Raw genomic sequence first — 22,791 nt, forward strand, 5'->3', positions numbered from 1 at the left:
AACTACGATGTCTATGATGAAAAAAAACCTGAAAATAACAAGTGCTGGTGGGATGCAGAGAATTAGGAACCCTTCTACCTTGTTGGTGGGAATGTCAAATGGTGCAGCCGCTGTGGAGAACGGGGTGGCAGCACCTCAGAAAGTTACACATGGACTCACCCTATGACAGTGATCACACCCCTAGGCATTTGCCCCAAAGTGTCGGCGGCAGGGCCCGGGGTGTCCGTCTGTGCCCCAGTGTTGATGGCAGCACCAGGCACGGGGGCCACAGGGGAGCAGCCCAGTGCCGGCCACAGACGACGGAGAAGCACACGGGCCCGGGCACGCGACAGGAGGATACACAGGGAAAGAAGTGACGTGCTGGGACAGGCTACACGGATGGACCTTGCAGACGTCATGTTGAGTGAAACAAGCCACACGTAAGGACAAATATTGTATGATTTTTCTTGTATGAAATACTTAGAAGGAGCAAATCCAAAGGGCAACAGTGGTGACCAGGGTGGGGTGGGGGGCGGGATGGGGAGTTATGGTTAAATGAGTGTGAGTTTGGGTTTGGGATGACGAAAATAGCCTGGAAACAAATAGTGGTGAAAGTTACAGGTATTTTAACATACTCAATGTCAAAGAATTGTTAACTTGGAATGATTTTTATGTTTTGTATATTTTACTGCAATTAAAGAATAACTACATGCAAAAAATGAGATGTGCATCACAGATTAAAGTATAAATCCATACGACCACATTGTAGATAGAAAGGATTTAAGATTCAAAATCCACTAACCAATTAGATAGTGAGGGGAACACCCTTAATCTGGCTGCCATCAACAACTGAAGGAAGGTCCCGGGGCCCGAGCAGACCCATGGGGACTGGCGCGATGGGGGGGCTTTGCCGCCCGGCGGGAGCCACAGCCACCATAATGGAAGTGCTGGCCAAGAGGAGTGAATCCTGAGACAGAAGGAAAGGCTCTAAGTACCAGCACTTGGCGTAATAGTCACTCACCCAGAAAACCCGAGAGAGCCAACTGAGAAGCAATTAGAACAAACAAGAGCATCTAATGAAGTGGCCGAACTAAGAGCACTACTCAGACCAAAAGAAAACACGGGCCAGAAAACACCACAGGGAGAAAGGATCCTCTTCACGCAGCTGCAGAAACGGAAGGAGGAGGGCTAGAACCTGCCAAAAATGCGTCCAGCTGTTCGGCGAGAACAGAATGACCTTCCAGAAAGACGGACTTGGAGCCATGATTAGTGAGAGAAAGAGGCTACATTCACGAGTGTCAACATCAACCCCAAACAAACGGCCAACGCCAATCAACAGCAACCAAGAGCGCATTGTCATCCGTGAATGCTCCCACAGGTCACCCCGGAGCTGTGTTGGCTGGGGACTTGGTGCCTCTCCTGAGGTAAATCCTTCAGTTGTTCAAACACAGTAATTTTCAAGGAATGCTTAGAGAGCCATGTTTGTCAGAGTGTGAAGGGGGTAGGGGTGTGTGTGTGCACTTGTGTGTGTGCACGTATGTGTGTGGATGTGTGCTTGTGTGTGCATGCACATGTGTGCATGAAGGCAGATGTGTGCACGTGTGGAAGTGTGTATGCATGTGTGTGCAGAGATGTGTGTACTTTGTGTGTGCATGTGTGTGCCTGCAGGGATTTGTGCATGTGTGTATGCACTCGCAGATATTTGCATATGTGTGTGCACATGCATACATGTAGGCTGCTGGTGCATGTGTGCACCTATGTGGGTGCATGTGGGTGTGTGTGCAGATGTGCGCAGGTGTGTGCATGTCTGCATGAGTGGGTATGCACGTGTGCATGTGTACAGATGCATGTATGCATGTGTGCATGTGCAGTGTGTGCATGCATATGCATGTGCGGATGTACAAATGGCTTGTACATGTGTGTAAAGGTGCATGCGTGTGTGTGCGTTTGGGTGTGTGCACACAGGGTGTGTGTGTGTGCATGTGTGCCCATGTGGTGTGTGTATGCATGTTTGTGCACTCTCAGGAGTGAGCCTGGATGTGTGAGTGCCCACGTGTCCCTGTGTGGCATTGAGCATGCACGCAGAGGCTGCAGGGGTCACTGTGGGTGGGGGCAGCTGGCACTGGGCTCGATGCCTGCCTGAGCGGCCACTGAACTGCCTGCTGACCACAATGAACAGCTAAATGCTTTATTTGCACAATAACTAAAAAGCCAAAGCTGCTTAAGCTGCCAGGCAGCTGGGCAGCCAGGGATCCCCGGGTGGTGTCCACCTCTTCTCAGGGGAAGGGTCTTTGTGTCTACTCCATGGATGGCCACCCAGTGCCATCTCCTGAGACGGATCAGGTCCAAGGGAAAGCTCAGAATGCACTGTCGAGCTGAATTTGAACTGAAGCCCGTCAAGCTGGCACTCAGTAGCAGCTCTCTCTGAGCACCAACCAGCCCAGAGGGATGGCAGGAGGGGCATCCCCAGACCACCGTGGCCTTCCTGAGCATTTGGGGGAGCCAGAATCCAGAGGGACCAAAGGCCACGGGGGACAGTTGGGATGGGGCAGCAGCGCTGGCTGGGAGCCTGTCACGGCTCAGCAGGGCAGCCGCGGGCAGTAGTACCAATGCCACAGGTGACAGACCGCCCGGGAGGTCTGTGCCACTGCCTGGGTCCAGGCAGGCCCCTCTCTGCCATCACCTCAACTCCGCAGCCTCTCCTGGGGCTCCCTGCAGCCCCACAAGGCTCCCAGCCTGGGCTTTGACCCCGGCTGGCTCTGGCTACCCCACCCTGGGATGTGGGTCTGCCCTGATGACCAGTGGGCGCCTAGTGCCCAGGACACTCTCAAGAGCTGAGCCCCAGCCCTCCTCGCACTGGGCCCTCTGCCCGGCCCCTCCCCAGTGCCTCCTGGCTTCGGGGGCCTGGATCTCTTGGCCCCGTGGCTGCAGGAGAAACCGGCTCAGCTGGCAGCCATTGCTCATTGCCTTTGGCCAGAACATGGACCACAGGCCGATGCCCTGTCTCAGGACCCCTGACGCCACTGGCATCACACACGCCATGCTGGGGAAACCGAGGCTGCCCCTCCACGTGCCCATGCAGTCCTGTCAGACCCGAGTTCCCGTGCCACCCCTCACCACCCCCGTCTTCCCCCACCAGACCCTCCTCTCTGTCCCTGCTGCCCCCCTCTCTGGCCTTGCAGCCTCCCTGGACAGCACCCCTGTAGCCTGTCCTTTCTCGCAGTGACCCGTCCAGGCACTGACGTGGTGCCACCGCTCAGACTCAGCAGCCAGCGGGCCCCTTGCCTGTTAGGGTCTCCGTGGCCCCCACCGCTGGGTGGACTGTGCCGCCCCCTGACCGGCTCACTGTCCCTCCTCCTCTGGCCCCTGCCAACACCCCCAGGCTCATGTTCAACTCCTCCCCATCACTCACGGACTCCAACACGGCAAGGCAGGTGGGATTCGCTGGTCGCCGGCTCCAGGGCCTCTGCCTGCACTGCAGCTCCAGGCTCCTGGCTGAGCCTTTGTCCAGAGACCAGACACCTGTGAAGGGGTGTCCAGACGTGGCCTCTCACTTCCCCCCAGTGTCTGGGTCTCCACATGGATCTCTGAGGGCTCAGGATGAGGGGTGGCGCAGCCCCTAACGGAGGATGGGAGCTGGGCTGCTTACGGAAGAGCGTGAGGGTGACCATCTCCGCTCCAGGTGGGCAATGCCCCCCAGCTGCAGCCTGGAGCCGCGGGAGAGGCCTCCTTCCCTCCACCCTTCAGGCTGCTGCCCAGGTCTGTGTGAAGGCCTGGCCCATGCAGGTGGACACGGCACCGCCCCCCTGGCATCCAGGCCATGGCTGCAGTGCCCGATGGCCTGTGTGTGTGCCTGGAGCTGCCGTGGCCAGTGGGAACCCCCAGCTGCTACCCTGACTGTGGGTGGGTCTCAAATGGACAGCCAGTGGCTGGGGCATCACCTCGCAGGGGGCTGGGGAGTCGTCCATTGCCTGAGCCTCGCTGCCCTGACCACCAAAACACATGGTCAGGGGTGGGGTGTCTGTGCCTGTGGTGCAAACGGAGGCCCCCTCAGTCCCCCAAAGGCCACCTGGCTCACTTCAGGTCCTCAGGAGCCCCTGACAGACACCTCTGTAAGCCTGCAGCTTGCAGCAGCAAAATCAGGATAAGAAACAATCAAACTGCCGTGGCCTGGGGCAAAGGATGACAGGCCTTAAGACATATGCTATATGGGATGGAAGGAAAGAGCATTTCCTAGGGGCAGAGGGGGCACTGGGATCCTTGTAAATTAGGAATTCCTAAGGCCATGAGCACATGCTTAGGACAAGATGCATGCTCAGAAAAGCCTGGAGAAGACCCTGTGCTTTCACCTCGGGCTGATCTTCAGGCTCATTGTTAGGAGAGCTGAACTGACGGAGTGCACAAGCCAACACAGAGCCAAACCGCAAAGACTAAGTAAGGTGTTATTTGTTTCTTTGTTTTTGTTAGCTCCTGGCATTAAAGGAAATCTCTGTCATATCACTAGCTGGATACATACTTAATAAACAAACACCTAGGGAACTAAATTCTGAAGTTAACATTTTCACATATCAAAATATGCAATGTGCAAGAGAAGATGACAAGGCATACAAAGAAAAAAAGTGAATGATGGCCAAAGGAATAATTTAAAACATCAGAAACCATCAATGAAGAAGACCAGACCTTGGACATACCAGGTGTGCTGAAGCTGTTCTGTTCCCAGAAAAGGCCATGTCCTTCTAATCCATCCCTGTGGGGACAGACCCGTTGTGGGTGGGACCTTTTGGTTAGGATGCTTCAATTGAGATGTGACATAGCCCATTCAAGGTGGGTCTTAATCCTTTATTGGAGACCTTTGTGTAGAGAATAAAAGACAGAAAAAGCCTAGAGAGCTTAGAAACAAATGCCCTGGGAGGAAAAAACAAAGACCCACAGGAGCTGAGAGAGAAACGCCCAGAGACATTTGGAGGTAGCCACTGAAACCAGAACCAGGAGAGAAGGACCTGCAGACATCGCCATGTGCCTTCCCATGTGACAGAGGAACCTCGGGTGCCAGCAGCCTTTCCTCAGAGAAGGTATCTTCCTCTTGATGCCTCAATTTGGACATTGTCATGGCCTTGTAACTGTAAATTCGTAACCTAATAAAGCCCCATTGAAAAAGCCAACCCATTTCTGGTATGTCGTATTCTGGCAGCTTTAGCAAACCAAAACACCAGACAAAGACTTTTACAAAATGAAATTAAATATGCTCAAAGAACTAAAGGAAAACACAAAGAGGTGAAGATTATCAGGAAAGTGATCTATCAACAAACAGAGAATTTCAATAAAGAGATACAAATCATAAAAAGGAACAAAGCAGAAATTTTGGAGCTGAAGACCACAATGAGAGAAATAAAAAATGCTTTATAGAGTTTCAACAGCAGATTGGAGCTGGCAGAAGAAAGAATTAGTGAGCTTGAAGACAAGAATTTCAGTCTGAGGAGAAGACAACAGAATGAAGAAAAGTGAATGGACCCTCAGAGACCTGTGGGAAACCATCAGGCAAACCACTACACATTAAGGGAATCTTAGAAGAAGAAAGAGAGAAAAGGGAAGAAAGAATATCTGAAGAGATAATAACTGAAAACTTCCCAAATTTAACAAAAGACATGAATATACATATCCAAGATGCTCAACAAACTCCAAACAGGATGAACTCAAGTAGACCCACAGCCAGACACTTTATAATCAAACTATAGAAAGCCAAAGCCAAAGAGAGGATCCTGAATTCTGCAAGAGAAAAGCATATATGTCACGTACAAAGGAATCTCAATAAGATTAAGTGCCAATTTCTCATCAGAAACCATGGAGGCAGGAAGGCAGTAGTTCAACACACTCAAAGTGCTAAAAGAAAATAATTACCTACAAAGAATTCTGTATCTGGTGAAACTGTACTTCAAAAATAAGGGAGAGGTTAAGATATTTCCAGATCAACAAAAGCTGAGGGAGTTCATCACCACTAGACCTGCCCTACAAGAGATGCTAAAGGGAGTTCTACAGACTGAAAGGAAAGGACACTAGCCAGTAGATCAAAGCAGCATGGAGAAATAGAGACTTCTGAGAAAGGTAACAATATGGGTAATTACAAACGCCAGTACCATTGTACTGTATTTTTGGTTTGTACTCCATGTTTTGCTTCTTACAGGATATAAAATGCAAATGTATAAAAAGAAATGATAAATCTATGGTTTTGGACTGTGCCAGTTTGGCTATATTATGTTCTCCCAAAAGCCATGTTCTTTAATGCAATCTTGTGGGGGCAGATGTATTAGTGTTGATTAGGTTGGAATTTTTTGATTGAGTGTTTCCATGTAGACGTGACTCAATCAACTGTGGGTGAAATGTTTGATTAAATTATTTCCATGGAGATATGGACCGTACCCAATCAGGGTGGGTCTTGATTTAATCACTGGAGTCCTATAAAAGAGCTGACAAACAGAAGGAGCTCAGAGCAGCTGAGAGGGACATTTTGGAGAGAAGCTAATAAAGTTGGTGTTGATGCTTGGAGATGCTTGGAGATGTGGACAGAAGGACGTCTGGAGATGTTAAGCTAAGAGATGAAGCACAGGGTTTGCCTCATCTTAATCCATTTCTATGGGTGTGAACCCAGTGTGAACAAGACTTTGTGATGAGGTGACTTCAGTTAAGGTGTGGCCCAGCCCATTCAGGATGGGTTGTAATCCTATTACTGGAGGCTTTATAGAGAAGGTCACAGAGAGAGAGAAAGCCAGAAGCTGTAAGTCAACAGAAACCAGAAGAGAAAGGAGAAGATGCAGCCATGTGCATTTCCATGTGACAGAAAAGCCAAGGAGCCCCAGAGACTGCCCGCTGCCCGGAAGACACTGACCCACGGGGGAAGCAGGCCTCCTGGCCTCTGAAACTGGGAGCCGATGAATTCCTGTTGTTAAGCCCACCCACTGTGCAGTATTTGTTTTAGCAGCTAAGAAACTAAAACAGCTTTTGGCACTAGAAAGTGGGGTGCTGCCATGACAAATACCTAAAAATGTGGAAACAGCTTTGGAATTGGGTAACGGGTAGAGGCTGGAAGAGCTGTGCTGTGCTCGACAGAAAAGGCCTAGATGGCTTTGAAGAGGCTGTTGGCAGAAAAACGGACGCTGAAGGTGCCTCTGATGAGGCCTTAGCAGTAAACAACGAACGAGTCACTGGAAACTGAAAGAAAGGTGGGCCTTGTTATAAAGTGGCAGAGAACATGCAGGAATTGTGTTCTGATGTTGAACTGAAAGTGGAACCTGAAAGCGATGAACTTGGATATTTGGGCAAGAAGATTTCCAAACTAAGCGTGGAAGGTGCAGCCTGGCTTCTTGAAGCTCATAGTAAAATGCAAGAAGAAAAGGATCAGCTGAGAACTGAACTCATAAACAGAAAGCAACCAGAAATGGATGGTTTGGAAATTTCCGAGCCTAGCCGGTGGTGTGCTCTGAGACGGGGGCCAGAAGCGGCTCTGTTAGGACCTTCCTGAGCTTCCGGAAAGCGAGTCCTGGAGAACAGGGCTCCACGTGGGGATTTAACTGAACATGGACCCAGGCAGGCATCCCAGAGGAGTCAGGCCTGGAAATGCCGTGATGCTGGGAGGATCTGAGGAAAGTCCTTCCGTCTGCTGGTGTGGACCCCTGTGAACGGCATCTGTGATGGTTTGAAGCTGTATGTACCCCAGAAAAGATCATGCTCTTTTAAGCCATTCCTGTGGGTGTAGACCTTTTGTGGGTGGGACATTTTGATGAGGTTGTTTCAATTGAAATATGATCTGCCCCATTCATGGAGGGTCTTGGTGCTCTTGGTGGAGTCCTTTATAAGAAGACAAAAGCCCCAGAGGCTGGAAGCAATGAGACCCAGGAGAGAAGGCCCAGCAGGTGCCTCTCGTGCCCGGCTGTCTGACAGAGGAGCCCAGGCTCGCCAGCAGCTGTCTTCAGACCCTAGGAACCATCCTGTCGATGCCTAGAGTTGGACGTTTTCATGGTCTAAGAACTATAAACTGTAACTAAACAAATCCTCATTGTAAAAGCCAACCTATTTCTATATATTGCGTTCTGGCAGCTTTAGCAAACCAAACAGCATCCAAAACCGACAAGGTTTTTGTGAAGTTCGTATGGGCAAAATCACCATCAGGTTGGACTGAAAGGACAGAGAAGGGACAAATGGAAGGAGGAGTGACTTAAAGGCAGAACCCTAGATGCTCAGGCCAAAAGTCTGGACCGAAAAGATCTTGTAGGGCCAAGAGAGTGTGTGCGGAAGGGGTGGGTCTGCCCCACGTCTGGAGGGGGTCAGCCTTGTGCCCCACTGCTCAGGGACAGTGCTGCCACCCGGATGCTCGGAGAGGGTGGGCCCGCACCCCAGAGTCCGAGGAGAGCACGGCTGCTGGGTAACTGCTTGGAGGGCGTGGGGCGGCCACTCCGCCGGGCCCAGGGGGAAGAGTCAAGAAAGAAGCGGCTTGCAGACCTTGAGGTCCAACGGCGTTTGTCCTGCGGGGTTGTGGAATGTTTGGGAGCTGGGACCCACTTCCCTTCCAATCCCTTCCTTCTGGACTGGGAATTCTGCCCCATGCCTGCCCCGACACGGTCGACTGGAAGCAGATAATTCGTTTTCTGTGGTTCATGGGTCCATCAGAGGGATTTTTGCCCAAGGGTGGATTTTGATGAGACCGATTTTGATGAGACGTTGGATTCAGCATTGTTAGGGAATGGCTTAAGGCTTCTGGGATGCTGTGATGGATTGACTGTACTTCCCACGTGGGAAGAACATGTTTTTGATGTCCAGAGGTGGACTGTGGTGACACAGAACAACATTTTCTTAGTCTTGATGCACTCCTGTGCGCATGAACCATCGTAAACAGGAGCTTTTGATGAGGCTACCTCACTCTAGGAAATCGGGGAGGGTCTCAGTCCTATCCCGGGGTCTTGCAGAGAAGGCCACAGAGAGGGAAGCTTCGGAGAGGCCAGAAGCTAGAAGTCAACGGAGCCCAAAAAAGAAAGACCCTGCCATGTGCAATGCCCTGGGATGGAAACGCCAAGGAATCCCAAAGACCTCCGGCAGCCGGAAAACAGCCAGCCCGGGGAGCAAGTCCTCCAGCCTCTGAAATCACAAGCCAACGAATTCCTGTCGTAAAGCCGTCCCATTATATGGTATCGTTCTAGCAAATGAGAAACTAAAACAGTATCAAATAAGACACCAAGAGGAAAATTAGGAAATATCTCTAGGTGACTGAAAATGAAAACACATCAAAACTTATGGGATACAGCAAACAGTGCTCTGAAGGATTTTTTAAAGATTTTTTTTACATTACATATATTTTTTAATTAAAGAAGTTACAGATTTACAGAAAAATCATGTATAAAATGAAGTTCTGATATATCAACCTATTATTAACACCTTGTATTAGTGTGGTATATTTGTTTCAGTTTATGAAAGAAATTTCTATAATTGTATTATTAACTATATTTCATCGTTTACAATGGTGTTGCCATTTGTGTTGCCATTTGTCTTGTACAGTCCTGTTTCTTTAAAAACGTTTATTCTAGCTACATATATACAAACTAAAATTTCTCCCTTTTGACCACATTCAAATATGTAATTCAGTACTAAGTAAATTCTTATATTGAAAAGCAAGAAAAATCTCAGATTAGCAGCCTAATCTCACACCTGGAGGACTCAGAAAAAGAAGCACAAACTAAACTCAAAGCGGGAGCAGAAAGGGAGGTAGATGGAGTTAAGTGCCCCAGTTCAGGTATCTGCTCGGTGCACATTCCCGCGGGCGTGAGCCCTCTGCTAGGCCGCTTGGGGATTTTTTAGCTAAACTGTGGCACAGCTGAAGGGGGTTGAGCCTAATGCTGAGTCCTGGAGGTCTCATAGAGAGACACCCAGAGTCAGAGGGAGACAAAGCCAAAGGGAGACGCCGGAAGACTGACAGCACCCAGAAGGAGAGGAGAGGACATCTCTGCGTGATGCCAAGGAGCTCCGAGGACAGCCCACGGCCAGCCGTGGAATGTTCTGGACTTGCTGACGCTGTGAGTTTGGACTCCTGGCCTCAAAACCATGAGCTAAAATATCCCCATCGTTTGAGCCGAACCATCGCTGGGAATCTGTCACAGCAGCCTGACAAACGAAGTCTGCGGGCAATACTAAACATCAGAGTGGAGACAAGGGAAATAGCAGGGAGAAAAATAGGGAGGATCAATGAAACCAAAAGTTGGTCCTTTGGAAAGATCAATAACTGTGACACATCGTCAGTGACACAAAGAAAGAAAAAGAGTGATGATGCAAATAACTGCAACCAGAGAGGAAAGGGGAACTACACAGAGATAAATACATTGTCAGAGAATACTATGAATGCCAGCAAACCAGACGACCTAGTTCCAGCGAAACAGACAAAATTCTAGAAATTCACAAATCATCGCAACCAACTCAAGAAGAAATAGAAAATCTTGACAGACCGATAACAAGTAAAGAGATTGAACCAGCAATCAAAACTCCCGACAAAAAAAAGTCTCCACCACAGGGCTGCGAATTTTACCCAGCTTCCAAAGGGTTAATACCAAGGCCGCTCAGAGGCTTCCCAAAAAGTACCAGCGGACAGGCTGGGGTAGCTTTCCCGCTTTCCCGCTTTCCCGGTCCAGGGAAGCCCTGGAGGCCAGGGGCCGGCACCCCCAGGAAGCCAAGCAGGGAACTGAGGGCACCCTCGGGGAGGCCGGGGTCTCGACGGTCCGGCGCAGCCCCCACTGCACCTGCATGTCCCCGGTGAGCCGTGGGTCCAGGTGGGCACGGGGACCGAGCGGAGCCTGGGGCGGGTGCTGCAGCCCCGGCACCCCTCACTCACCTCTATCCCCCAGGACCAGTGCTGCAGACACTCCTAGGCTGAAAGGGGACCCCGGAGTCCACTCCAGCCGCCCGTGGGGAGGCTGTCCGCCATCCCTCCTGCCGGCCCAGGCTGCACTGGACTGGACGTGACTTTGCAAACCTTTCCCATGGGGCCCGCGGCTTCCTGCTGCCCGCAAGCACCGCTCCCTAATATGGGCAGCCCGGGAGGAGGCCGGCGGAGGGCAGTCTGGGACCCTGACATAATGTGCGTGCCCTCTGCCCTCAGGGTCTGGAGGGTCCCATGCCGGCCCCGGGGAGCAGCGCTGCTGGGAACCGGCGGCTCCAGGAAAGGCCGGGCCGGGGGCTCTGGCGGGAAGCCCACCAGCAGGAGGCGGGCACTGCCTGGCCGGGGCACCTGCCTGTCCCACGGCAACTGCCACCTGCTGGGCATCGGGGCCCGAGAGGAGCGTCCAGAACGGGGAGCCAGGGGCTGTTCCTGGAGAGCTCCCCCGGGGCCCCCGAGCGGGCTGAGGGCTGGGAGTGAGGGCCGTTCCCAGAGCGGCCAGCCCTGCACTGGGGACAGAACTTTGGGAAGGGGTGCCCCAGTCCCTTCTGCCACCGGACGGCACTGCAGCTAACATCTGCCAGCGCCCGTATCAGACAGAGGCCTGGCTGCGGCCCCAGGGTGGCCTAGTCCCCCAATGGAAAGCCTGGGTGTAAGAATTTGTACCCCTAAACTTTCCCCGCTGGCGGTTCTGCTGGAAAAAGTCTTCCTCCCCCAAGCTAAAGCCCACCTCCCCGAGCTACCAGCCTCGGTCCTCGCAGGGGCTTAGGTCCCCACTCCCAGCCAAGCCATGTCCTTCATCCCCCACCATCCAGGCACCCCTTCCTCGGGGCTGTAGGAGGGCACTGGGGGTCCAAGCAGCCCCTCTGAGAGGCCCCTCCTCTCCCATCCCCACAGGCCTCCTCCTCCAGCTGCCCCAAGTGCAGCCCACCCCCCACAGCCACCGCCCTGGCACATTAAAGCACCTTCTTCAGGGGGGACAACATCCAGGACAATGCCGTGTCCCCCTCAGCTGAGCTTGGCAGAAGCATGTCACCAGGTGTGCAACTGCAGCCCCAAGTCCCCAGGTGGAGCTCCTGCCATGTGTCATGTTGGTGGGGTGCAGGGGGCTCCGCAGGTGGCACCTGCATGCTGGGGAAGTGGCCCGTACCCACCCACGGCGCCCAGCCCTGGGGCCCAGGAGCCGGACACCCAGGCCCAGGGGCATTTGGGTGCTGCAGGTCCGAGGCCAGGCTGGAGCCAGGCAGGGGTTTCTCCCAGGAGGGGGGCCCAGGACCACTGCAGCCCCCAGTCCCAGCCCTTCTGATAGCCCATGAGCACGGTGCCCCTTCCCCAGGGACACAGCCTCCCACGGCTGCCCCACCTGCAGATATGGACACCTCAGAGCTCACCCCAATACCCTCCCCTCCATGCAGAGTGGCCTTTTCCTTCTCCTGACCTCTGGGAACCCAGCGTCTCTCCACTCGCACCTCAGCAGTAGGTGGGGCCTCACCCAGCCTGACCTTCCCTACGGGGGGGCCTCACCTCATCTGACCTTGTTGGGGGCCCTCACCCCACGTGCCTGACATTTCTTCTGCTGGCTGCCTCTCGGACGTGAAAAAGAAAATGGGTGCCCCAGTGGGACAGCGCTGTCCTCAGGACTGAGGCCACCCTCACCCAGCGGGAGGAAGGTACGGAGAGCTGGCGCAGGCACAGGATGGAGAACTGGGAGGACTGGGAGGACTGGGAGGACCCTGAGGACACAGCCCCCCCCCAGGGGGTGCTGGAGCCCCAGGGTGACCGGAACTATGAGGCCCCCCCCCCGAGGTTCTCACTGGAGGCCTGGCATGGTCTCGGGGCTCCTCGAGGCGGCCCTGGTGGGCGGGCCCAGGCTGTGACCACTTTAGGGGTTCAAGAGATTTCCCAAGGACGCCAAGTGACAATCTGCACTTGGAGTCTGTGCTCTCCCCAAAGCTGACCCCCCTCCCCCCGGGACGCTGGGCTGCTGCCGTCACTGAACCTCCACCTCTGGAGCCTGCTGCCCCCACTGGAGGCCCTGGGGGACCACCTGCTCTGACCTGCGCTGACATCCGGGGAAACTGAGCTCCTCAGAGGAGAGGGCAGCAGGAGTGCCTGACCCTGAGCCCAGGCCTCCCACCTCCCAGGATGCACAGCCCACCCCCTTCTCCGTCCTCAGAACAGCCCGTGCCCCAGACCCTCAGGGGCCCAGAGCAGGGGAAGGGGGTGGCAGCTCAGGGGGAAGGGGGCATTCGGGAGAGAGAACACAGAGGCCCAGGACGGTGGGGCCGAGCTGACTGTCCCTGCTCTGGCCTTGCTGGGGCCCCCGGCATTTCCCCGCTGGTACCCAAACCCCTCTGGGATCCCCAGGGTGGCAGGAGCTGTGTAGCGACCAAGCCACTGCACAGGGAAGGAGCGGCCACGTGGAAGGCCCCCTGGGTGGACCCCCTTGCCGGGATGGGCAAATGTAGGCCCCCAGAAGAGAAGTGGGGTGCTCCAAATCACCAAGACACTTGAACCCAGAACTCTCACCTCCCAGTGGGCTCCCCACCTAAGCCGCAGCTCTTCCTGGGGTGGGCTGCTCTGGGAACCCCCCCCCACTGGGTGGGGTACCCTCACCCTGTGTCCCACTTATCCTTGGCCCAGTGCTGCCACCCCCATGTGGAGTACCCCAAATGGTCCTCTCCCAGCTTGGGGGGGGGCAGCACAGCACCCCACACCTTCGGCCTGCCGGGCTCCGCAGCTTCCCGGGGTTCCTAACGCCGCCTCTCGGGCCGGGTCCCGCACTGCCCCAGACAGCACAGATGCTGGAAGCCTGACCCCTAAAAATGGCTGGTCACGGCACCCCCTTTGCGCTCCGGGCGCAGACTGACCGCCGCCCCGCGCCGGGCACCTGCTGGTCATTCGAGTGAGCGCGCGGCCCCCGCTCCGGGGCCCCGAGGGGCGCCCCTGTTTCCGCACGGTGGGCGGCGAGGGCGCTCGCGGGTCCTGGGCACAGGGGTCCGGGGGTGCGGCGGATGCTGGGGAACCGGGGTCTCCCGCGGAGGAGGAGGGGTGCAGGGCGCGGCAGGCCGTACCTGGGGGCGCATCGGCCGTCGTCGAACACGAAGCTCCGGTTGGTGCAGCCCCCGCCGCGGGCGGCCGGCCTGCAGACGCCCCTCGGGCTGCGCGCGCCATCCGGGAGCGGCATGCGGGCTCGGCGACCCGGAGCCGCGGGAGAAGCGAGTCGGGAGCGAGCGGCGACGTCTTTGCCCCCGAAGCGCTTCACACTTTTCCGTCTGCAGAAGGGAAAAAGCCGATTCCAGGTCCGGGCTCGGGCGCCTGTCGGGGGCGCCCCCTGCCGGCCGCGCCAGGGACCGCGGGCGTGGGGCCGGGGCTGGGGGCTCCGAGCTGCGCGCGTAACCCGGAAAGACAGGAGGGTCGCACAACCCCAAGCTGGTTGCGCCCCCTTGGGGGCTCAGTCCCGCAGGGGACTGGGGGGGGGGTCGCTTTGGGCAGGCCACGGCGTCCGCACTGCACCCACCCTCCCTAGCAGAGCAGGTGCCATGGGGACCACCACCCAGCTTCCTCCCCACACTCAGGCAGTAAACAGCAGGAGACCCCCTGGGTGTGCAGAGGAGCTGGGGCGAGCCCACCTTTCAGGAAGGGTGGGAGGAGCTGAGAGGCAGGGTCCTGGTCGGTGCTCTGTGGACTGGAGCTGGGCCCCTTTGCGGGAGACCCAAGGGCTGTCCGGGACCCCAGCTGGTGCCCCTGCTGTGTGTTCTGTGGCTGCTCTGTGCGCGCACCTGTACGGACACACGTGCACAGACACAGGCACACACAAGGGGGTGCCTTTTAAACGGGTAGTGGAGGAGGGGCAGGGCGATTTGGGGAGAGGCAGCTGCGCAGGGCCCCCCAGCCCCTCTCCACACAGGTCCTGGCTGCAGCTGGAGAACCTCCACCATTCTACAAGGTGCACACACATCCCCCCTCGCGTGCTCTCATGAAGAGACAGACAAACAAACGAAGGAGAGCGAGGGTGGAGAGAGTGAGCTGAGAAGAGAGATGAGGAGGGAAACAGAACGAGAGAGACAGAAGTGAGAGAGAGAGAATGAGAGAGACGGGAGAAAGAAGGAAGGGGAGGTGGAGGGGGTAGCAAGACAGAACTGGGAAAAGAGATGGGGCGGGGGGGGAGCGGGAGGAGAAGAACAGAGGAGAGGGGGAGATGGAGAACACTGAGGGGGGCTGCAGCGGGGGTGCTGAGCCCCCGGCCACATGTGCGTTCTTCTTGAGGCCCAGGGCTCCGACCTCGTCTTTCCGGGACGGATGTGGAAGGCACAGGGTGTACTCCCTGGCCCCCACACCCCCAGCGTCTCCCCTTTGCTGGTGGCCTCCAGGAGGCCGCAGGCTGAGCACACATGCTTTCTGGGGGAACCGCCAGCAGGAGTCAGGATAGGGGTGCAGCCTGTGCCCGCCTGCTCCTCACAGGCCTGCAACTCAGGGCTTCCTGGGGGTGCCACGAGAGGCGGACGCTGCTGCAGGGTCTCAGCCCCCCACCCCCGACCTCACCCCCTGACCTGGGGACGTGAGTCTGCCGGCCAGGCCCCTCTGTTCTCCCGGGACTCAGAGGCGGCCAGTGTGCAGGCCTCTTCCGGGTGCCCTGCCCACACCTGTCGCTCCACAGGAGCCGGGGGCAGGGGCGCGGGCAGATCAATTAGAGGGGATTACACAGGTGGCTGGTGCAGAACCTCATGAGCCGGGGGCATGTCAGGGGCTTCAGCGCAGGCTCTGTGCTGCCATCCAGGAGACAAGCCCCCCACGCCAGCCTGTCCACCCCTCCCCAGCCAGTTGGGGGGGCAAGGTGGACTTCCAGCCCACCTTCTCCATTACGCTGGAAGAGAAACTGGGAGAGTAGGGGGGTTGCTGCCGGCCCCCTCCCCATTGGATGGCGTCTGCACTGACTGCCCACCCTCCTAGCCTGGTGGGTCAAGGCAGGGGCTTCTGTTGCTGACAGAGCTGAATGTCCCCAGGCGTTTGGTGGCCTCCAGGTTCCATCTTACACCCCCGGTGAAAACAGAAGCCAGGCTGTGGGCGGTGTGTGAGGGGTGGGGGTGGGGGTGCAGGACCCGGTGAGTCGCTCTGGCTCCACTGCGCTGGGGCCATGGCCGGGGGCGGGAAGTGGGACCGGCCTCCTCCCTCCCACCTGGCTCCCCGACCTGTCCGGCCCCGTCCCATGGTCCTCAGCTGTCCCTTGGGGCTGGAGGCTTCCTGCGCCCCCCACCCCTCTCCCTAGCCCCAGAGATCGGCCCCCTCGGGCCTCGCTTTCCCAGGCAGCCTGCCTCCGAGCCGCCCCACTTCACGTCTCCGCACCCGCACCCCCACCCCGTGGGCCCGGGGCTCGCCCACCCGCCTCTGCGCCTTCCCCAGGGCCTGGTGCCCAGCGGGGAGGGAAGGGAGACCCCTGGGAAGGGCGAGAGGCGGAGCTGGGGGCGCGGGTCAGCGCCTGGCCGGGCAGCTTCGTGCTGGAGGGACCCGGCCGCACTCGTGGGCGGGGCCAGGCCAGGTGGGCCAGGGCCAGGTGTGCGTGGGGGGTCCCAGGTGTGAGCGCGCGTGGGGGCGGGGCGCAGTGCACGTGGCTGGGCGGAGGCACGTGGCGGGGGCACGTGGCGGGGCGGGGCGCCGCGGGGGCGGGGCTGCGTGGGGTCCGCCCGCCCAGGCCCCGCCTCCCTCGCCGCGCGCGCCTCCTCTGCGCCCATGGCGTCCCGGGGCGCCGAGCCGGGTGGCGGGGTCCCCCGCGTCCCCGGCGGGTGCAGGTTGAAAAACTGGGTGGCGGGGAGGGGGCGGAGGGTGTCGCGCCCCAGCTCCTCCGCCCAGGGCTGCGTCGGGCGGGCCCGGGCGCCTCCCCTCGGTCCAAATGGCCGGCCTGGTCCGGCCCCGCCCAGCGCGGCCCTCCTTGGGCACAGCCCCGAGACCCCCTGGGCCCCGGGGCAGGACAGAGCGGGTGCCGAGAGGCCGGCCCAGGCCCTGCTCCCGCCTTCACCGCAGCCCCCCCGGAAGAAGCCCCTCCCGGGCCTGGGGGAGCCGGGCGGTCAGCTCGGGTGGAGCCCCGTCTCCTGCAGTGGCCCTTCCCGGCCCGGCGCCCTGGCCGGCGGCGACCACCCGGCCCCTGCAGCCCCCGGGGGTCAGGGCTCCTGCCGCCGCCGCAACGTGCTGACCGAGAGGGAGCGCAGGTGAGAGGCCTCGGCGCCTGGGGTGGGGGGAGGCCGTGTCCTCCCCGGTCAGCGAGGCCCCAGAGGCCGGCTGGTGGACGCGGAAGGGCAGGCAGCCTGGGGTCCTGGCCGGCTCCCAGGCACACAGGGCAGGGCGAAGGGGGCAAGGAGACGCCTCGTCCAGGGTGAACGAGAAGGTTCATCTGTCATTGTAGCCCCCTCTGTGGCCTGAAGCCCGGGGGTCTTGAACTTCTGCATCTGTGACCCTTCCCTCCCCACACCCCAGAACAGTGATGGCCCAGGTCAGGGTGTGGGGGTCAGGGTGGGTCTGTCCAGAAGCTGATCCAGAAGAGCTGAGGCCTCTGGGAGAACAAAGCAGCAACCCTGGCGGAAGGAGACTCGGGGGGCTCTGGGGTGGGGGTGGGGTCCTGGCCGCTGCTGTCCTCTGGCCTGGTGAAGGCCATCTGGGCACAGGGATGGACATGGCTGCTCGTCTGGAGGCAGGAAGCGGATCTCGGCGAGCTGCGAGCGGCTGCGGGCCCTGTTGCCCCGTTTTGATGGCCGGCGGGAGGACATGGCCTCGGTCCTGGAGATGGCCGTGCAGTTCCTGCAGCTTTCCCACGCCCTCGTCCCCAGCGAGGAGCAGCCCGTGGTGAGTTGGAGCTGTCAGCTGCCCGGCCGTCGGTCCTTTCCCGAGCAGCTCTCAGTGGCATGGCCTGCTGCCGTCCGAGGCCACCCCATCCTTCCTGGCATCTGACCCCGGGCTGCGGTGTCCCCCCTGTTGCCACCCCTGGCAGCCCGAGCTAGCCGCGTTTATTGCAGGGGTCTCCTTGATCTGTCCTAACTGCCCCCACCTCCTCTGGGGAGTGACGTGGGAACCTCGGGGAGTGGGGAGCTTTGGCCCCCACTCTTTCCTCCGCTGCCCCTCCCAGCATATCCTCCAGGGGTCATTCCTGGGGAATGACCAGTCGCCCCATAAGCATCATTCAGCCCTCGGGACAGTTGTGGCTCCTGCATCCCCCAGCATGCTTGCTCGAGTGCCACCTACTTCCCCACACATGGGGGGCCCACCAGCCAGAGGTGTCTGTGTCCTCCCCCCGGACCCTGCGTAGTTTGGGGCCCGAGCCCTGAGCTGTGCTGACATTGGCAAATGCAGGCTTCCTGCCCCTTCTCCGAGGGACACGTATGAGGAGGGGGTCCTTCATCTCAACGTCCAGCAGCCTCCTGCCACCCGTGGCGCAGAAGGCCCCCACCTCATGATGAGCCTCCCCTGACCTGGGGCCACCCCGAAACCCTGGCCAAGGTGGCTTGTTTGACAACGGTCACTTTTCCAGCGAAGTTTCCATGCTGACTCCTCCTGTAGCTGTTTGATGTGTTTATTTACATTTTAGATTCTTGTTCCTGCCAAAGATGTGGGTCAGAAGCGGCCAAAGCCCAGCCGGCAGTCGGCCCTGGGGGGTCTGAGGCCAGCGGGTGCGCTGGGCCCAGGGTCCGGAGTGTTGGCTCTGATGGCGTGAGTGTCCCCATGTGCCAGCCCTGCAGGGCGGGGAACCCATGGGGCAGCAGCACCCCTTGATTGTCCTTGGGGGGGCACCCAGAGTACTGGCCAGGTCTGGGCCACTGGTGACCCATGGAGGGCCGTGGAGCCCAGGCCGGTCACCGGGTGGTGCAGTGCCGCCTTGGCTGCCTCCTGAGAAGGCCGAGGGTTGAGGCCCGTGAAGGCTTGAGGTAAGCAGCTCGGTCGGCACCGGCAGCACGTTGGGTCCAGGTGGGAGGTGGCCAGTGTCGTCCTCCATCCCTCCATGCCTCATCCAGGGGCTGGGGACTCCAGACCCCTGCAGGGGGTCAGCGGGAGGGCACTGTAGCTGCCCACAACCCGGCTGGGGGGTACCCCAGGGCTCCAGAAGTGGAGTTTTCTGAAGCTCAAGGTTCTTTGGAACCCTGAATCACCGGGTTCAAGTTCAAGGATCACCCGCTTCCAAATGTGTCTTTTTCTCCAGCCGAGTGCCGATGCCTGGGTGGAAAGATCTAGAACCCGAGTGGGCCTGGGGAGGCAGTGGGCAGAGAAAGAACATCTAAGTGATGGAACAGCTGAGCTGAGCTGTCCGGGGACCTGTGGGAGGAGGTGGGGGCACTGCTGTTTCCCAGGGGTTGGGGATATGCCGAGCGGGTGTTGTCTGGGGCCTGGGTTCCTGGACTGGGAAGGTGGCGCCCAGGTCTCTTCTCACCTGTAGAAAGTTCCGGGCCGGGCCTGCAAGGCTGACTGGTCACTGGCCGGGGTGCCCTCTGCCTGTGCACGTGGGGACCAGAGCCTCTGTCCCCTGGTTTTCTGCATCTTTCAGGCAACAGGACACCCCCAGGTGTGCATCCGCAGGTGAGGACAAGAGCGAGGGCCCCTCGGGGCTGGCGGAGGTGCTGGGCGGCCGGCTGGCCCCACCTGGTGAGTGCGAGCAGGGCGGCCTTCGGCTTTCCTCGGGAAAGTGCTGCTGTGTGTCCTGAGGATGGTGAGGCAGGCTCTGGGTTTGTTGTGAGAAACCTGCGTCTGGGGGCTTAGCCTCAGGAGCCCCTTTTTGACTTGGCTTTCAGTATAAGGGGGGACGTCTGCTGCCCACAAGACCTGGGGCTGCAGCCCAAGGGATATGGCCCACGCCAGCCCCTCGGCTGCCTGCTCCTGTGTCCGGCTCCCCCAGCAGGCTCCCCATGGCTGGGGCTCTCCCCCTGCCCACCTGGGGCTTGGGTCCGTTCGCCTCCGAGGCAGCCGGGCTCCTCTCCAGGCCTCGTGCTGCCCAGGGCTGGCGGGAGCCGTGGTCAGGCCATGGCCCAGCTGCCACCTCTCTGCACGGGGCCTGTGCTCCCTCCACCTGTGGCTGCTCCTTCGCCCCACGGGGCATTGCCAATGACCGGCACAGCCCGATCCCCGCAGCCACTGTCTGGCTGTGGAGCTGCCAGCGACCGCGTCTCAGCCACCGTGCGTGTCTGCCACACGCTGGGGAGTGCCATGAAGGTGGGGCCCCACCTCTGACTCCTGTATGGGCCCCTCGCCCCCACGTGGGAAGGGGTCTTGCCATTGACAAAGCCGGCAGCCAAGCTGGGGTCCCTGGGGACCCCCAGAACCCACCGGGCAGGGCAGGGAGCCTGGTGTGAGGTCTGGGGTCTCGGGCAGGAGTGGAGAGGTGGTGCCCCAAGGGTTCTAGGTCTGAGACTGTCAGGGCTGAACCGAGTCTAAGAGGGTGTCTCCTCCAGGAAGTCTTCCTGGGTTAGGTGCCTTGCGTCTGGGGTATGTCTGTCTGTTTGTCTATGGTCCCTGTGTGCCTCTCCAGTGCAGGGCACGGGCCGGGTGGCGCCTGTGCTTGGTGAATGTGTGGGCAGAGCCCGTGGCCCTGGGAAGGAACCCGGGGTCCCCTCTGAGGAGCGGCTCACTCGTGCGGGCGGCGCTGTGGGCTCAGGCTGACCGCTCTCTGCTTTCTCTTGTAGGGCCATCCAGCTTGGCCCCTGTGCCCTCGGACCTGCGTTTCTCCAGGGCCCCAGAAGCCCGGGCACCGACACCTCTGCCCCGCTGGCCCACCCTCTCACAGCGGCCGGCCTCCCCGCCGGCGAGTCCCGAGGCCCAGAGCTGGCCAGGCCAGGCGGGATCCCCGGGCAGGGGACCTGCACCTCTTGGGGGGCCGGCCGAGGAGGCAGATGGGGACACGGTGCCTGTGCTGGATGGCAGGTGTGTACCCAGTGGGCGTGTGCACATACATCTCCACACCCACACGTGCCTCCTTCCCCCCTGCCCAAGCTCCGCCTGGGCCCGATGGGGACGTGCCGCGCTCTTGTCGTTTTCATTTCCGGGCCGGCGAGGGCCTGAGTGGGCAGCTGGGTCAGGAGCCGCGAGAGGCCAGCATGTGGCTTCCTGATGCACGTTTCTGGAAGCTCCGTCTTCTAGAATCTTCTGTGGGGCTGATGTGAAAGGACCTTTCCGAGCACTCGCTGGGGCCTGGGAGGGGTGTGGGGGGGAGCAGCCCTTGGTCCTGCCCGAGTCCGGAGCCTGCTCCGCGGGACCCTGGGCTTATCTCCCCCTGAGGTTTTGGGGTCCGGGTGATTGACGGGCCCTCAGTGGTGGGGTCCTCCTTCCCCGCCCAGGCCTGCCTCGCGAGCCCCTGTGGACGATGATACACCCTTCCTGCTGACCGCTGGGCCTGACTGGTGGCTGGGTGAGCACGCAGGGCTCCGGGGATCGGGTGTGTGGGTGAGTGTGCATCTGTGTGGGGGAGATCGAGGGGTCGGTGTGTCTGGGTGCGTATGAGCCGCTGCATCTCTGTGTTTGTGAGAAAGTGTATGTGCTCTTAAGTGTCTGTGACAGTGTGTGATTGCCCGCAAGTATGTCTGAGTGTGTATATGAGTACAGGTGTGTACACATGTGAGCTTGTATGGATGTGGGTTGTGTGCACATGAGTGAAGAAGTATGAGTGTGAGTCTGTGTGGAGGAGTGAGTGTTTAGTATATCTGTATGAGCGTTTGCATGAGTGTGTGAGAAAGTATGAGAGTTGTGATAATGTGTCTACAAGTGTGTGAGCATAGGTGTGCACATGTGAACGTGTAAGGAAGTGTGAGGGTGTGTGCACGAGTGTGAGGAAGTGGGTTTGTGTACGAGTGCGAGGAAGCAAGTGGGTGTGTGCACACAAGTGAATGCACATGAGTGTGAGGAAGTGTGGGTGTGTGTACAAGTGAGGAAGTGAGTGTGAGAGTGGCTGTGTGCACGTGTGAGGTGGTGAGTGGATGTGTGCATGTCAGTGTAGTGTGTGAGGAAGTGTGTGCATGTGAGTGTGAGGAAGTGAATTTGTGTGCTCGTGAGCATGTAAGGAAGTGTGGGTGTGTGTGTGTGACTGAGGAAGTGAGTATGCATGTGTGTGTGTAAGGAAGTGTGGGTGTGTGCACCTGAGAGTGAAGGTGTGAGTGTGACGTGGGTGTGTGGCCCATGGGGGCTGGGTGCCTGCCTGCTGGGCCGTCCCTAGCCTCACCCCGCTGGCCCTGGCACGTGTCCCCGCTGTGTCCGCCAGGCCTGGGGGTCCCTGGTTGGGGCCGTGGCCTGGGAAAAGGCTCCCCGGTTCCGGCCCGGCTCCATCCTCCTGGCCTGGGCGCCGCCTTCTCACAGCGCCCCATTTGCTTCCAGGGTCCCTGGAGGGCCGAGGGGGCGGCGTCCCCTCCCCCCCGGCGGGCAGGAGCAGCCCCCTGGAGCGGGCGGAGCCGGCCTTCCCGGCGGACCCCGAGCCCGGCTTCCAGGAGCTCCAGGACAGCCTCCTGGCGCAGTGGGGCTCGGACCTGGGCTGCTCGGGGCTGGCGCTGCGCGAGGAGGCGGACGGCAGCTTCCCCGACTTCTTCGCCTGCTGCCTGTGAGCGCGGCGGGGGCGTGGGCCCTGTGCCAGCGGGCGCTTTATTTTGGGGTTGGCTCACAGCTGTGCTCTAACTTGAGCGGGGCCGGGTGTTCGAAAGGGGAAAGCAGCGTTCGCGGAGGAAGCGCGTTCTCTGTAGCGTTTGAGAAATTAAAGTGACTCGGGCAGATCGCGTGGGCATCCGCTGAGCCGCTGCAGCCGAGCGTGGCACCTGCAGTGACGTCGCCGAGGCGTTCCGGGGGACCCTGTGTGACCCGCCGGGGCCCCGAGGGGCAGGGCCGGGCCTCTGTTCATGGGTCTGCTCCCCACACGGGGAATGAAACGCCGTGTGGCCGAGGGA

At 59.0% G+C, this 22,791-nt stretch overlaps 1 protein-coding gene across 1 annotated transcript; it reads left to right on the forward strand.

Annotated features, from left to right (window-relative positions):
* The first annotated feature begins 16,621 nt into the window (after positions 1-16,621).
* SOHLH1 (spermatogenesis and oogenesis specific basic helix-loop-helix 1) lies at positions 16,622-22,455 on the forward strand. The gene is made up of 7 exons (XM_037850863.1): positions 16,622-17,097; positions 17,581-17,728; positions 18,468-18,589; positions 19,419-19,516; positions 20,551-20,788; positions 21,202-21,272; positions 22,232-22,455. Exons 1-7 carry the CDS (start codon positions 16,622-16,624, stop codon positions 22,453-22,455), a joined length of 1,377 nt encoding a protein of 458 aa, XP_037706791.1.
* The last annotated feature ends 336 nt before the right edge of the window (positions 22,456-22,791 follow it).

This window comes from Choloepus didactylus, chromosome 10 (assembly GCF_015220235.1).
Source record: "Choloepus didactylus isolate mChoDid1 chromosome 10, mChoDid1.pri, whole genome shotgun sequence".
NCBI lineage: Eukaryota > Metazoa > Chordata > Mammalia > Pilosa > Megalonychidae > Choloepus > Choloepus didactylus.

Bases quoted from the DNA above. Each gene is read 5' to 3' on its own strand.
- SOHLH1 (XM_037850863.1), top strand. From the start codon at position 16,622: ATGGCGTCCCGGGGCGCCGAGCCGGGTGGCGGGGTCCCCCGCGTCCCC. The intron at 19,517-20,550 runs GTGAGTGCGAGC...TTTCTCTTGTAG, and splicing joins CGGCCGGCTGGCCCCACCTG to GGCCATCCAGCTTGGCCCCT. The intron at 21,273-22,231 runs GTGAGCACGCAG...ATTTGCTTCCAG, and splicing joins TGGGCCTGACTGGTGGCTGG to GGTCCCTGGAGGGCCGAGGG.